This window comes from Glycine max, chromosome 16 (assembly GCF_000004515.6).
Source record: "Glycine max cultivar Williams 82 chromosome 16, Glycine_max_v4.0, whole genome shotgun sequence".
Classification (NCBI taxonomy): Eukaryota; Viridiplantae; Streptophyta; class Magnoliopsida; order Fabales; family Fabaceae; genus Glycine; species Glycine max.
The window spans coordinates 37,801,353-37,817,187 of record NC_038252.2 but is presented as its reverse complement, the minus strand read 5'-3'; the positions used below and the strand labels follow the sequence as shown (position 1 = coordinate 37,817,187).

General features: G+C 31.3%; 1 protein-coding gene across 2 annotated transcripts; it reads left to right on the top strand.

The window, feature by feature from the left end:
* Window positions 1-1,626: 1,626 nt before the first annotated feature.
* On the top strand, window positions 1,627-14,086 carry LOC100782506 (probable cyclic nucleotide-gated ion channel 20, chloroplastic). Of its 2 annotated transcripts, none has more exons than XM_003548270.5 (13): window positions 1,627-1,803; window positions 2,842-3,347; window positions 3,969-4,160; window positions 5,863-5,961; window positions 6,473-6,610; window positions 7,207-7,449; window positions 7,915-8,181; window positions 8,544-8,689; window positions 9,584-9,661; window positions 10,425-10,554; window positions 11,072-11,318; window positions 12,040-12,202; window positions 13,857-14,086. In XM_003548270.5, the coding sequence occupies exons 2-13, from the start codon at window positions 2,847-2,849 to the stop codon at window positions 13,987-13,989; spliced, it is 2,337 nt and encodes a 778-aa protein (XP_003548318.1). In that variant the 5' UTR covers window positions 1,627-1,803; window positions 2,842-2,846; the 3' UTR covers window positions 13,990-14,086. The 2 variants fall into 2 exon arrangements, with proteins under 2 accessions (XP_003548318.1, XP_014623951.1); XM_014768465.2 differs by lacking the exon at window positions 1,627-1,803 and having other exon boundaries at window positions 2,871-3,003; window positions 3,122-3,347.
* The last annotated feature ends 1,749 nt before the right edge of the window (window positions 14,087-15,835 follow it).

The following is a 15,835-nucleotide window of genomic DNA, read 5'->3' as shown; positions in this document are numbered from 1 at the left end:
AATTATTATAATTTTAACGTTGATTTTTTTAATTAATAATTATAGCTTCACTTTGTCATCTAAAGTGTATTTCTTCCATTTAGAAGAGTTAAATCCTTCTTGTAAGTCATGAAGTGTAACAGTGATAAGGCCCAAATGTTTTGTTCAATATTGCCTAATGTTCTTCAAATGCGCAACTAGACCAAGATCCTTTGCCAAAATCCCCAAAATAATTCCTCATCAAGGTCATAATCATCCCATAAAACCACAAAGTAAAATGATTTTTTAAAGCGTATATTACTTTATGGGAAAATTATGTTTTAGTTATTGTATTTTCATAAAATCTCATTTTTTAATCCTTGTAGTTTTATATCATCTAATTTAGTTGCTATAATTTTAAATTTGGGTCTAATTCAATCCAATAAAATTGGCTAGTGAGAAGATGATTACTCGTACTTATATATTTTCTCTTAGAATCATCTCCACTCATCGTGAAACCTGTGTTTTTTTTTTAAATAAGTATTACATTTGACCTTGGGTGATTGAATTAATTTGTTTTAATAAAGTAATGGTTTTGATTTTGATTTTACAGATATTTTAAATAATATCGATTTCTCATAATTTTAAGTGTTAATGCATGTTCCACCAAAAAGTTTTAAATACTTGCTTGTTTTATTTTAAAAAAAAGTCTGTAATTTATTTAATTTTGGAATAAAGTTAGTAAATTCATACTCACAATAAAGCATTACTTGATTTGGATGCCACGTAAGAAAATACAAAAATCACGCTAACTTGACTTAAATGATATTATTTCTGTTTTAAAATAAGTATTATACTTAACTTTTTAACATAATATTAATTATTATTTTTTCATTAATAACCTTAATAAATGTTAGTTTATTAGTTTTTTCTGATTAGTGTAAAATAATTGAAGATGATATTTAGTTTGAGACGGAGAAAATAAAATACTGGATTCATGAATCACAATGATAATTGATTATGTGCAAGGAAATTTAGAGGTGGTTTCTTGCGGGAGAACCCTTGATTGACTTATCGATGTTATTTTTGTCAAATGTACACACGAAAGTCGAAGCCCGTATTATTGTAATTCTGATCTTTGACACAAAAGTAAAACAACATAGACATAGTACTTGTGCTCGTCCACATGACATTGAATCTTTCATAGGTTCTGAAATCTATTATTTTTCACTTTTATTATTACTTGTATTGAAAGAAACACGTATCTCCCTGCTTTTTATTTTTGGCCTAAAAGGTTAAGATTTAAGAATAAGGCATGTATCGACTATTTCAGCCAACTGGGCGTATATCAAAGAAGAAGGAGTCCGAATTTGTGCAGAGTTTGATTTTGAAAAAAAATAATTAAGTATTTGAAAAAAATAGGTTATTAAAAAATCATTGCACTATCTAAATTTTGTCCATTAAAGAAAAATTGACCATGTCGTACCCAAAGGGGCTAACTGCTGACTTGTTAAAAGGGACAAACAGGAAAGTGTCAGGGAAAGGGCCACACGAACACGATGCTTTGTCACGGTTCAAGCTGTTTACTTTCTGTTTCTGCTACCTAAGTTCACACCTTATTCAGGGAAGTGTCGTGAAAATTGCCTCAAAGACTCAGACTCAGACTCAGTCACCATGTTATTCACCTTTTCTCTGTTTCTCACTCATGGGCCCTTTACAATCCTTGCCTATATCAGTGAGAGTCTCTCCCCTTTATGCCAAGCTTTACTTTCAAATGCCAGCATTGTGATACTGTCAACAGTTAGTGGGGGTTCTGACTTCTGAGTAGTTCGTCACCTTAAACAGGTCTGAGTAGTTTGTGATACTTTCAAATGGAATCCATCTTTTGTTCATTTAACTTCTTCATGCAATCATGCCCTTTTGCTTGCTTTGGTCACTCTTACTATATCATGCATGGATTTTACATGGGGTAGTGCAAGTTACCATATTTCTTTGTTGGTTAATGATGTCACCATTTTTAATGCTTTTTTGTAATGATTCTTTTTTTCTTGGTTAAACATTTTTCTGGCGGGAATTATCCATCAACTTTGTCAATTATTAATATCTGATAGGGAACCACATGACTATCACCTTTAATGATATTTTTTCGTTAATTCAACCACATTTTTTTCACCTACAAGGTTTAAACTCAAGACCTTATTAACTTTGTTCAACAGCTTGGTTGGTGGAGGGGATAAACTTGTGGTGGGTCATGCCTTTTTTTTGTTTGCTTAATTATAGTAATTAATAGTCCATGCTTTACTTTTCATTTTCATTTTTAAGGAAGTAGTGAGATAGAGGACCCCCTGTATAATTTGGAAACCTACTGGTGCTTCCGCAAAAGCTGTTGAATTTGTTTTTGTTTTTCATTCTTTTTTTCTTGATGAAGGCAAAGGATTTTGTGAAGAGGAGGAAAAGAGACAGTATGAGTTGGGATGAGGGAGTTTCCAAATTAATTAGACGAAAATAAACTTCAACTAAAGAAGAATGAACTCACCAATAAAATCTTTGGATATTATTTTTGATCATTTGTTCTCATCATTATTATGTGTTTGGTTAATGGACCTAAAAGTTTGAATTGTACTAACAACATTTCCAGTTATTTGAGTCTTGATTGGAAGGACTGTAAGTATATGTAAAAGAGATTCCCTGTATCCTTATAGTACATTAAGTTTCGCATGTATTTCACTTGTATACGGGTCTTTGGATGCTTTTCATGCAGCCTCTAATGTTTTGTTTCCTCTAATTTATTCATTGTTTTGAGTATAGATGAATTAGTTTTGAATTTGATATTGCTGTTTTGACATAGAAATGTAGGTATTTAATGTTTTTGTTATTTTGCAGAACACATGGCTAATTTTGAGAAAGATGAGGTGCCAATTTTCTCAGAAGTTCATCCCAAACCATCAAATGAACCTGTTGATACTAAATTCCCAAGGGGGGTACCTAGGACTCGAAGTGTATCAATTTCTATTCCCTCGACACTCACGGAGCCATACGAAAGAGGTAATAATCTTGTGGGATACACTGGTCCCCTAAGGAGTCAGAGGAAAACACCATTTGATCATATGAGTGGTCCATTGTATGTTACTAATAAACATGGAAACCTTTTCCGGCATAATAGAGTGGCATCAGAGTACCAAACAGCAGAAAGTAAGGCAGAAAATTTTCCTTCATGCTGCGGCATGGGAGAAAATGATTTGCAGAACAACTATGCTGGCAAGAATGAACATTTAGTTAGGTCCGGTCCACTGGGAATGTGTAATGATCCATATTGTACAACTTGCCCAACTTACTTCAAGGCTACTCAACAAATGAATTCAAAAGCTTCGGGTATATTCAATCCTGAGGTATCTTCCTTCCTGAAATAAATTATCCTTTTTTCTTTCTTAAGAAGCTAATGCTACTATATGTTGAAGTTGCCTTAGATTACACTTTATGTGGCAAGGTTCTTAAATTTGTGTGTATCATGCTCAAGAATTTTATTCTACATGTGTATATTTCTGCTATAGAGTTTAATTATAAGAATCACTTATGATTTGATATGATGATTCTGTAATGATGCCTAGGTCATTATTTGAACTATACTACAGCTACTCAAACAACCAATGGTTTCTATATTTATAAATAACTTATGTTATTCTTATTGTGGATTACTTTGATGTTTATATAGTCTTTTGTTTTTGTTATTTTCATAAAGTATTTTTTCAGTATCAAGCAATTAAATGTAATGAGATTTGGGTTACTGGTGTTGGACCCGAAATAGGGTTACATGTCATCATGTGAGCCGTGTATATGTATAAAAAAAAATGTCACAATTCTTGTTATATATAGTCTTTTTTTTGTTATGTAGGCAATAAGTTTCAATTTTTTAAATGTATTTTTTCAATTTGTAGACATTTTATCTTATGAATCAGTTTGACAATATCAACTTCTGTTACTCAACAAATTTCAACTTCGATTATTTTCAGTTTCGCAATACCCTCTATGGGGATGCCAGGGATTGGGCAAGAAGACTTTTTGCTTTCTTGATTCCACTTGTTCCTAGAGTTATGAATCCTCATAATAGACTTGTACAACAATGGAATAAATTTTTTGCAATTTGTTGCTTGGTGGCAATATTTGTGGATCCGTTATTTTTCTTCTTGCTCTCTGTGCAGAAGGTATGGTTTTCCCCCCTCACCCCCTTTCCCACCTTTATGTTGATTCAAAATATTGTAAGTTGTATCTAGTTAGTTACTAAGCTCAAGACACCTTAGAATCTGGTGTTTTCATCTTATTTTATTCCATATTAATCAAATCTATAGCTTTTGAAACGGCCAAACGACCAAACAGGATAATTTTTTTTTTCTTTCAAATTTATCATTTGGATAAAATTTAGACTAATATCCTGAAGGTGTGTGTAAGTGGTAATATGTGCTACGATGATTTCTGAATTGAAAGTCATACTTTTTTTTAGGTTGAAGTCATAAAAAATTTTATGATTTTATTTTTTTTAAAATACGAATTTAAAGTGGTAAGAATTTTTTTTTCATGACTTTAAAGTCACAAAGAAATTTTTAATATTTTTTATACTTTTTGTATATTATTTTATTTAATATATTTTCTATATTTTTTATTAATTAAGGATTATTATTTATTTTTTAAATTAAAAAGTAATACAAAAGACTTAAATTTAAATAAAAATAGTAAAATGTATTATATATTTATTTAACAAAAATATTAAATGTCTTTTTATTTAAATTTAAGTTTTTTAATTATTTTTTTAATTTATAAAAAAAATAATAATCCTTAACATTAGTAAAAAAAATATTAAATACAGAAAATATATTAAATAAAATAATATACAAAAATATAAAAAATTAAATAAAATGATGTAAAAAATATAGAAAATATGAAATAAAACTAAAAAAAAACATACATTAATTTATTAAATAATAAAATAAAAAATTATTTACGATTTAAAAAAATACTTGCAAAAAGAAAATTTTAAAGTCGTAAAACAATTTATGAGTTTAATAAAAAAAAATTTCCTTACGACTTTAAAGTTGTGAAAAAAAAAACTCACAACTTGAAAGTCGGGTTAAAAAAGATAAAAAAAATTAAACTCAAAACTTTTTCTACTCTAACCTAAAAAGAAAAAAAAAACTCATAACACATATTATAACTCTCAATTCAAAAGTGTTACCACTTACCCCTTTCTAGATATGAATTTAAATTTTACCCCAAATGATAAATTTGAAAAAAAATTGCCCCTGGTTGGTCGTTTGGCCCTGTTGAAACTCTATATATATTAGCAATTGCATTGTTTATGAGTTTGTATTTGCATGCTAGAAAAGCCAAATAACTCGCCTCAATTAGTGTTTATAAAGTGGGTATTACATTTCACTATTATAAATGATGATAATATAACCTTTGATATGATAAGAAATATTCATCAACTAAATTGCCCGTTGAGATCAAGCTTGGACTGAACCTTGGCCTTTAATTTGTTATATAGATTGGAGTATGTTGGATACATGCCACAAACAAAACTCTAAAGTCAGTAGTCATTTACTCTAAAGAAGGCAGGATGATAGAAATATCCAGGAAATCAAGTTCTCTTTGCAAAGGAGATTAATCTATAACATAGTTGATATCTTTTCCAATACGGCTCTCTTTTATTATCTTATTGACCCAAATTGTCTTCGCAAAAGAAGGAAGTTAATGTATAGGTGTTCTCCTCAGTGGTTTCTAAGCATCATTATTCAATTAATAGTCACTATGTGATTGATGTTGTCATTGATTAAGTGATTAACTTATCTTCAATTCTCTGTGCAGTCTATTTGCTAACGTACTCTAATTTTTCTGGCTTCTTGTATGCAGGAACATAAATGTATTGTTATACACTGGACTATGGCAAAAATGCTTGTTGTACTTAGAAGCATGAATGATTTCATACACTTCCTAAACATTGTTCTTCAGGTAACTTTTGAGAATTTTCATGTGGTTGTTTAGTTCTTTTAAGTTTTAATAAAGTAACTATTTTTCTTATATTAACCTGGAGGTACTATATTGTTACTTTGAGACATATATTTAAGCTGCTTTTCTAAAAATTTTCAAGTTTTCACATTCTTTGTAAGAGGATATAACAAAATCTGCTGATTGTTCCTTAAAACAACCTCATGTTTTTTGTTTTCTTTTTGCATCAGACTTAAAATCTGTCAGTTATAATAAAAAAATTCTATTGAATTTAAAATTTGGCTTCCATTTTGTACCAATTTTTTTTCCTTTGAGCTTTGTGTAACAGTGACAACTATGATTAGTGAATAACTGTGGAGGTTGAGACTGTAGTGTGCCTGTTATGTTTGTACTAAAAGAAGAGTGACAGACTGAGGGTCTTGAATCTTAAATATATTTTTATTTGTTCAAAAGTGTAGGTTGGTACTCTGATGCAGCAGAGCACAACTAATTCTTTCAAGTTGATTCTCTGCAGTTTAGGTTGGCTTATGTGGCTCCTGAGTCTAGGGTGGTTGGTGCCGGGGAGTTAGTTGACCATCCTAAGAAAATAGCTCTTCACTACCTTCGAACATCTTTTATTATTGACTTATTTGTTGTACTTCCACTTCCTCAGGTATATCTCTCCTCATCTCTCTTGCTTATTATAACTTCAGTATCTCATACATCTAATCATCTAACGTGATTTATTTTATTTTTTGTGTAAAACATACATTCTATAATACGAAGTAACACAGATTATCTGATTTTGTTTATGGTCACTAACTCTAAGATGCAATGTGTTTGTCGTCATTAAATTTTCAGTTGTCTTATATAGATATATGTAAGGCTAACATGAAGATCCTTACCAGTAAAGTGAGCCATACCAAGGAGATTGATGGCTTTGACTTATACATTTAATGTATTATACTGGATGAATTTTTCTCCCCACATAATCTTCTTGCCCAGTTAAATTTAATCCTTTCCCTTTTCTTGTTTTATTTAGGATATTCTAATTTTCTTTTTAAAGAACTTCAGATTATTTGGGTGTTTGATCTGTCTATAAATGTGATGTTCTCTTAATTTCTTCCTAAGCTGATTCTAGTTCTACATCATCATGTTTGAAATTCAGATGTTATGTATTTATTGTTCTCATTGGTGTGGACAACTTGAGGAATAGTATTTATTGGGTTTACTATCCTTGTCATGGTATAATTCTGTGAAAATTTGCAGATATTCATATTGTTTGTCCTACCAAAACACTTGGGGTCATCAGGAGCAAACTATTCGAAGAATATTTTGCGTATCGTGATCCTTGTTCAGAATATTCCCAGATTGTGTTGGTTTCTTCCTATGCTAATTTCTCCAACAGGATCTATATTTGAGTCACCATGGGCAAGTTTCTTTATAAATCTTTTTACCTTTATGCTATCTGGCCATGTTGTTGGGTCGTGGTGGTACCTCTTTGGTTTGCAGGTAGGTTAAGGCCTTTCCTTTATATAATTGTATTTTCTTTTTCAGTGACAACCATTTTCCTGCAATTATTTTTCAAATTTTAAATTGATACAGCTTTCAAATTCAGTTTAAATTGAAAAGGAAACGAGTCTGTATGATTTTTTGGTTAATCTTGTTAATCTCAACTCTCAAGCAATCATTAGAACAGGAAAAAGAAAATGGTTGCATAATATAGTGCATTATTGTTAGCATGGGATGTAAATTGTGTCAAAGCAAGGTGCATTATTAATGAAATGAACAAAATCCATCACACACTCACTCACTCTCAGACAAACACACACACACACACACTTTTTATTACTACCAATTGATAATTAAATGATGATGAGATTCAATTAAAGTTAGGGAATTTCATTTAGGTGGTTACATTAAATAAAGGTTCATATTTGATTATTAATTTCAGATTCTATCTATTTCTTGTGTCAGAGGGTTAATCTGTGCCTACGAGTTGTCTGCAAGAAACAATTCAAAGCATATATTGATGAATGCGCAAAATTCATTGATTGTGGGCATGGTCAAGCTGAAGCAAATCAAAATAACGCAATCATGCTTAATTGGAGGAACAGTTCTGTTGCAAGTGTATGTTTTACTGAAGATGGTTTTCCATATGGGATCTATAATAAAGCTGTCAACCTTACTGCGGATCATAATGTGATCACTAGATATGTATATTCATCATTTTGGGGATTCCAGGTATATCAATTACTTCTTTTTTCCAGTAGTAAGTGTGTTTATTACCTTCAAGCTCATTATGTTAGTATATTTGTGAGGTGTGTTTTTACTAAAACTTAGGTGACATAAAGCTCGCCTATTGGTGAAAATTGAGGCAAGGAGTGAGGCATGAAAACCACGCACACTTCAATCTTTTAGAGCCAGAAATTCCTAAGTCATTATTCATTAATGTTGAAAAACGGCATTTAATTATCTTTGGAACAAGATACCACAGTGTTGTATATAAATGGCATGCCTTTTGATTCTATATATATATATATATACTTTTTTTTTTCCAAATAAATGAAATCCTACTAATGCTATACATGTTTTTTTTTTTGCAGCAAATTAGTACTCTGGCTAGCAATTTAACCCCCAGCTATTTTGTTTGGGAAGTCATTTTTACCATGATCATCATAGGATCGGGACTGTTGCTGTTTGCTCTTCTCATTGGAAACATACAAAACTTTCTTCAGGCTCTTGAACGCAGGTAGAATGCCTTGCTTCATATGTGCAATACCTCATCAGGTCATAACTAGATCACGATCTAATGAGTTACAACTTGCAACTTCTGTTTGATGGCAATCTTGTTTTTACTCCACCTCTCTCAATTGTGTGAAGTTTAAGGTATCCTTTAAGGAATAGTTTAGAAAATTATCAAATGTGCTACCTTGAAGATTGAAGGGTTTGTGAGCTTCATAGAGGGAAATACAATTGTAGTACTGCATTATCTTCCCTGTAGTTGGTTGGGTTAATACTACATTTTCTAAAGTTGTTGCCTTCACTTTGATCTACAAATAATTAACTATATGTTCCTTACAGGTTTTATGATTTTGGAATCGAGACTATCTAGATTGAATCGATTGGTGACTTTAACTATGAATTTAGCTGTACATGAACAGAGTGATTGTGATTCTATAAAAACTAAAATTTCTTTGCAGCAGTAACCAAGAAGTACTGAAAAAGTTTGTCTATAATCATTAATGGAAGCTAAACTCATGATGCAATGATTGCGATAGAGACAAATGGAAACTCGGTTTCTTTTTGTCTTATTGTAGATGTCTTGAACTGTATGTTTGATTGTTTGTCTTATGTCATGCTTAGCATTGTAGTAGATTACTGTGAATCTCATAGCAGCAATTATCATGTTGTTGTGTCCTAATTATCATTATTTTGGAATTAGACATGTCAAATGGACTAGGAAAAGTCCTTATGGATATTATATCCTGTTAGTTTTTTGTGCTGTATCTTTTCTCTTATATATAAAAACCTAAATTTATCTAATGATGCTAATTAATATATAATTTTCAATAGTAATGTTGATGGCTATTTATTAAGTAGTATATAAAATGATATATTTCATCTTCTTACTTTCTTTTAAAAGGAGACTAGAAATGACACTTAGACGACGTGATGTTGAGCAATGGATGAGCCATCGGCACTTAGCAGAAGATCTGAGAAGGTATCATTTTTCCTCATTTTGGTCAGACTTGTATCTCTTTTTAGTATTTGTTAAATTGATTAAATTCCCCACTTGTTAACTCAGCTCCCTTCCAAAACACCATTTATTGGCAATGTATATATTGTTTAAATAAAAAAATATTACTCTTTTACTGGTCAAAATAGATTCACTGAATTCAGCAATTTTTCAAAAACTTAAAATACTCTTTTATTGAGAAACCAATGATAGTTTGTAATTTCCTTTTTGTGAGGATAATTTGAAATTTCTTGAGCTTCTATTTGTTTATGTCTGCCTGACTACGCTTCCACTTGTATGCATGCTTGTTTGCTAAAATGCATATGCAATCTCTAGGAAGAGAAAGAGCATAGAGGGGCATGTAAGCATGAGAATATTGATGGATAAGTAAGCCTCCACAACGTTATGTCCGACTCTCAGAATTATTTACAACTGAAAAAGAGGCTATATACCAACCTTACTTAGTACTAGTTCAGTGCCAATATACTTTATTTATTAATACATAATACTTCAATCGACTTTTAACAATACCAAATGGCGTTGTGTGATCCATGTAGCCGACCTCACCTAGTGGGATAAAGTTTTGTTGTTGTTGTTTAGGAGGCGATTGCATGTCTGTTGGAGCAAACGCTTAAAAAAAATCCACAATCTATTACTTTAATACAGGCATTCTAATCATATGAATGTGTGGATGATATAAAATGAGAGAGATATTCCAGTCCACTTATATGATTGGCCTATGATGTAGGAAAGTGCGACAAGCTGAACGTTATAACTGGGCCGCAACAAGAGGTGTGAATGAAGAAATGCTCCTTGAGAATTTGCCAGAAGACCTCCAAAGGGACATCAGACGTCATCTCTTTACATTTATTAAGAAAGTGAGTACAGTAGTTTCTTCGGCATCAATTCACTGGTTATATTGATTTTGCATGTTTATTTTTTTGAGGCAGGTTATAGCTATGTAGTTATTGTTGGATATTAAAACTATTCATCTACTTGTACTCAACAGTTCAAGCTTTAGAGATAGTTGGTTCATGACATACTATTTATCCATGTGCTCTAGAATTTGATCCTTGTTGTTCCCATTGTGCTAAGAGACTGAATCAGTAGAATTTCATTACAATATTACAAGATAGGGTGAGTTTGTGCGTTGTCCACACTTAAAGCCTAAAATGGATCTTGTGTTGTATGAGGGTCGTGTGAGAGCCATGTTGGGCAAAGTTCACAATTCTGCCATGTAACTAAACTAACACCCAACTTAAAGGCAAAGCTCATGTGGTAAAACCAATGATGCATATAAAATGTTCAATGGGTTAGCAAACATGAAATTTGGATTCTATATATGATGACTTAATTCTGTAAAATAAGTATCACCTTGTCTTTTATATGCTGCAGGTTCGAATTTTTGCTTTGTTGGATGAGCCTATCTTGGATGCCATATGTGAGAGGCTAAGACAAAAAACATATATCAAAGGAAGCAAAATTTTGTATGATGGCGGTTTGGTAGAGAAGATGGTTTTTATTGTGCGTGGAAAATTGGAGAGTGTTGGCGAAGATGGAATTAGTGCTCCCCTTTATGAAGGGAGTGTTTGTGGTGAAGAACTTCTGACATGGTGTCTTGAGCATCCTTTAGCAAGCAAAGGTACATTTCATTTCTAGAAGGCAAATTTTAACAAAGTAACAAATGCTCTAAGCTAGGTACTATATGTGATATAAAAGTAGAAAATGTTATATATAAAAAAAGGAAGCATTTATTATATCAATATTATAAGAATCATTTAATGCTTTCTTTTTTTACTAATTTAAAATATTTAAGCTTAATTACACTTTGGCTTTTCTTACTATTGTCATTTAACAAATTTAGTCCCCTCACTTTTTTTTTTCACAAATTTGATCCTCAATTATTTTTATTGTGCAATATCCATCTACTAACATAACATCTGCTAGTATCTAACAAAAATGATGATGTGGTAGTATAATAGAGTGTCACATTAGCATAAACCCGTTGACGTGCTAGTGTAATATAGTTAGAATGTCACTTTAGCATTTTGGTTTAATATTGAATATTGAGTTAATAGATGGACTAAAATTGTACAATTAAAATAGTAGGAGACCCAATTGGTAAAAAAAATTAATTAGGAGATCAAATTTGCAAAATAGAGATAGTAGGAGAATCAAAAGTGTAACTAAGCCAAGTATTTAATAATGTATTTTTAAGGCTTCTTAACCGGTCTCTTAAGGTGCTCATTAGCAAGATCCTTTTTAGAATAGGTGCCTGCTTCATAGTTTAAAGTAGTGGAGTAGTGGTATGCTGAACTAATAAAAGAGAACAACATCAACTTAGCTTTAAGTTTCTCTTGTAGGTTGTGGAAAAGCAAGGATTCCAAAGCAAAAGTTGGTTAGTAACCGGACAGTATGTTGCTTAACGAATGTGGAGGCATTTGCCCTTAGAGCAGCAGACCTTGAAGAAGTTACAAGCATTTTTGCAAGATTCTTTCGGAGTCCCCGTGTTCAAGGAGCCATAAGGTTATTCTCTCCTCCTATATTATGTTTGGCTTGCGTTTTTTTATTTTTGAGAAATCTTTTCTTACACCATTATATATGGGTTTGTATCAAATGTTTGTCTTTTTATAAAGGTAGAAAAAATTATAAAAAAATTGAAAAATTTGAGAGAAAAGAAAATAATTTGTGAAAGTCAAGTTAAGTTCAGGAGTGGATTTATATACATGAGAGGTAAGTCTTATAATTTCTTAGAAAATGTTCGTAAGTTAATTGATTTCAAGCTTAAATATCTTATTAGTCTCTTTAGTTATATATACTTTTAAATTTTTTGATCCTATGATTTTTATTTTGAAACAGTCCTTGTAAAATTCATTTTTTGGGTTTGGTTTTTGTGATTTTGTTTTGATTCCTATAATAATTTTTTAATCCTTATAATATTTGGTTTTATTTTGAATTAACTTCTGTGAAAAAAAATAGAGACAAAATGTAAATTATCCAAGGTTTTACAGTCGTTCATGTTTCAATATTGATTTCACAAAGTCCAACATATTGAAAGTTGGTCTCCTTTTCCATGGACTTGGACAAAAGTCAGTAAAGAACTAAAATGCTAAAGCACAAATTAATAAAGGACTACGTAATAAAGTGGAAGAGCCATTGGTTCGATAGCGGAAAAACTAGTTTATTTAGGTTGAAATTATCTCAAAGTATTCATATTTGGTGTCTAATTGTATCTTGAAGTTCAAGATTATTTTGGAAAGAGAATAATGTGAAAAACAAAAGCAAAATAAAGATAAGGAACGACATAAAGTATGAACACACTGCTTTTTCCTTGCTTTCATTAATTAATTTTTTAAATTTTACGTAATTCTTATTAAATAATTTATGTCTATTTATCATTTGATAAAGTTCACATAAAAACCTTATTTAACAATAACAATATATAAAAAAATGTCAGTTTTAATATTAAGCATTCTCATATCAATAACTATTGTAGTGCTATTTTTTTCAAAGGTCAACCGGCCAGGGTCGTAGGGAATTTATTTAAGCTAAGGCAAAGTCAATGATCGTCATCCAACATGTGGATGAAACATGTGTCCCTTCTCATTCTATTCCAACTTATTCGCCATCTTTTCAAATCCCTATTTGATCTTTGACACCCTTTTATTTTTTTTTAAATTATTCCTATTTTTTATATATTGCATGCTCCAGCAACTGTGTACAAAGCTGCAGCATATGGCACCTCTTTTCTTTTTCCCCATCTTGGTTGAGTTTCCACATTGTGAACACTGAGCAAGGGCTGCTTTATATTATACCCTTAATTATTGTTTGCTGTTTTATTGTTCCCTTTTTTTATTGTTCTTTCTTCCACTTTTGTTTTTATCTATATTTCTTTCTTAGTTTTCGCTTTTTTTCTTGTTTTAGTAATGCTTTTAGTTTAACGACCTAATGAAAACAGTTAGGGTAAATAGTCACACACACACACACTAAAAGAAAAGGATTTCATTATCATTATGAGTCTAAAAGAGTGTATTAGACATTAATAGTGTATTTGATCAGATTTGGTTTAATTATCTCCTGATGTGTTAAGTACTATTTTCCTTGATCCATTTTCCTAGGCATGTTTTTGTTTTAAAATTTCTTTATAACGTAGCATTGTTGCTCCATTATCTTATATTAGGTATGGATCACCTTACTGGAGATGCTTTGCAGCAACAACCATCCAGGTTGCATGGAGATACAGGATGAAATGTCTTAGTCGTGCTGACACTACTCGATCAAATGAAACATCAAACATTTACAATTCACTGTAATATCTAAGGTGTATTAGACACAATAGGTATGCATAGCTACAAAAATATTGTAAATTCACTAGTTTGTGTTGGAAGTTCATATAGAAATATATATATATATATATATATATATATATATATATATATATATATATATATATATTAGTTTTTCCAGTCATCCATTTTTTTGAATGAGTGAAAGATTGAGCTAAACAAACTAGATAGATTAAGTATATAAAAAGTCATTTTTATCTTTTAATTTATTATAAATCTACCCTGGTGGATTATAGCAGCTTTGTACCGCATCTTCATTAATTGCTTCCTACACTTCAGCCCAAAATATAAGTCAACACTTTACTAGCATTAATAATTGACATAGAGGTTGATATAAGTGTTGATAATTGATATTGGAAATTGCTGTAAGGATGCTTTGAATTTTATCATACACAGAAATTCACTTCCGTTGTGTTTTATGAATTCAAATAAAACAGACACAACACAAGTTTCTATTGTGTATAAATTCAAAATACATGATAATTTTTTATTTTTTTTTTGTGTTTGAATTCAAATACAACGGAAATAAGTTTGTCTTGTGTATAAATTCACAATACAAACTTAGTTTCTATTTTGTATGATAAAATCACTTTCTTTATTTTTGCTTATATATAGCACAATAGAAATTGATTGTGCTATGTATTGATCACAATCAAAATATGTTTGTTTTAAGTGTATTTGATTTAAAAAAAATAAAGGTGCTAACTTAGTGAAAAGGGAATGGGATTTTTTCCTGCACCTAACATATTTTCTCATACACCCAATAGTGAGAGGAAAAAATTAAAAATACCCTTACTTATGGATGTGATCTTCACCTTATTGAAATGATGTTCTAACCAATTAAGTTAACAGATCAATTATGTCAAAAAATAATAAATGTTACTATGTGTAACACTGAAAATTTTAATATTTATATTTAATACATATATAAGTTTATATAATTAATTTTGATCTAATAATCTATTTTTTTACATATATAAATTTTTATTAAACTTATGATTTGTATTTAAAATTTATGTATGTAAAAAATATATTATTAAATTAAAATTAATTGTTATATGTAATAGTAATGTTGGAATTAAAGAAAAAATGAATAGTGTATTGGAGAAACAGTGGGCGCGCGCAGGATGAAGAAAACCGGCAAAAACACCAAAAGGGGCCCCTTTTAGAAATTATTTACCAAAAAGGGGCCCTTTTGAAAATATTTCCGGGGGGGGTCACTTTTTTATTGCAAAGCGCCCCCCACCCCGGCGCCTCCACTGTGCACGCGACACGTGGCACAAGGAGGTAGCGCCCCTGCACCAGGCGCGACGGGTAGCGCCCTGGCACTGGGCGCGACCGGTGGCGCCCCTGCACCAGGCGCGACCCTAGGCGCCTCGGGACCAGGCGCCACCCCCCCCCCCAGCCAACGTTAAAGCCCCACCCCCCTGCCCCCAGCCCACCCCACCCCAACCCCTCTGGTCCCCCCTCACCCCGTGGTCCCCTCACCCCCACTCCCTCCTTCTCCCCCAAATTCTCTCTGTTTGAAGCTTGTCCCCCCCTCCCAACACTCCATTTTTGCTTCCATTCTCCCCCAAAGTTGCTGGTATGTGATTTTTTTAATTATTTCAAATTTATTTATTTTTTATAAATTGTTATATTTTATTTGTTGTATGTTTTTTTTTGCAGGTGGTCATCTTGTGTACAAATTGCTGTTAGTTTAATTTGTTTATTATTTTAGTTATTTTTTATTAATTATATAACAAATTGTTTATTTGTGTTTTAATTTTTAGAATATAAATTTAATTAAGATTCATAATAAATATTACTGTAA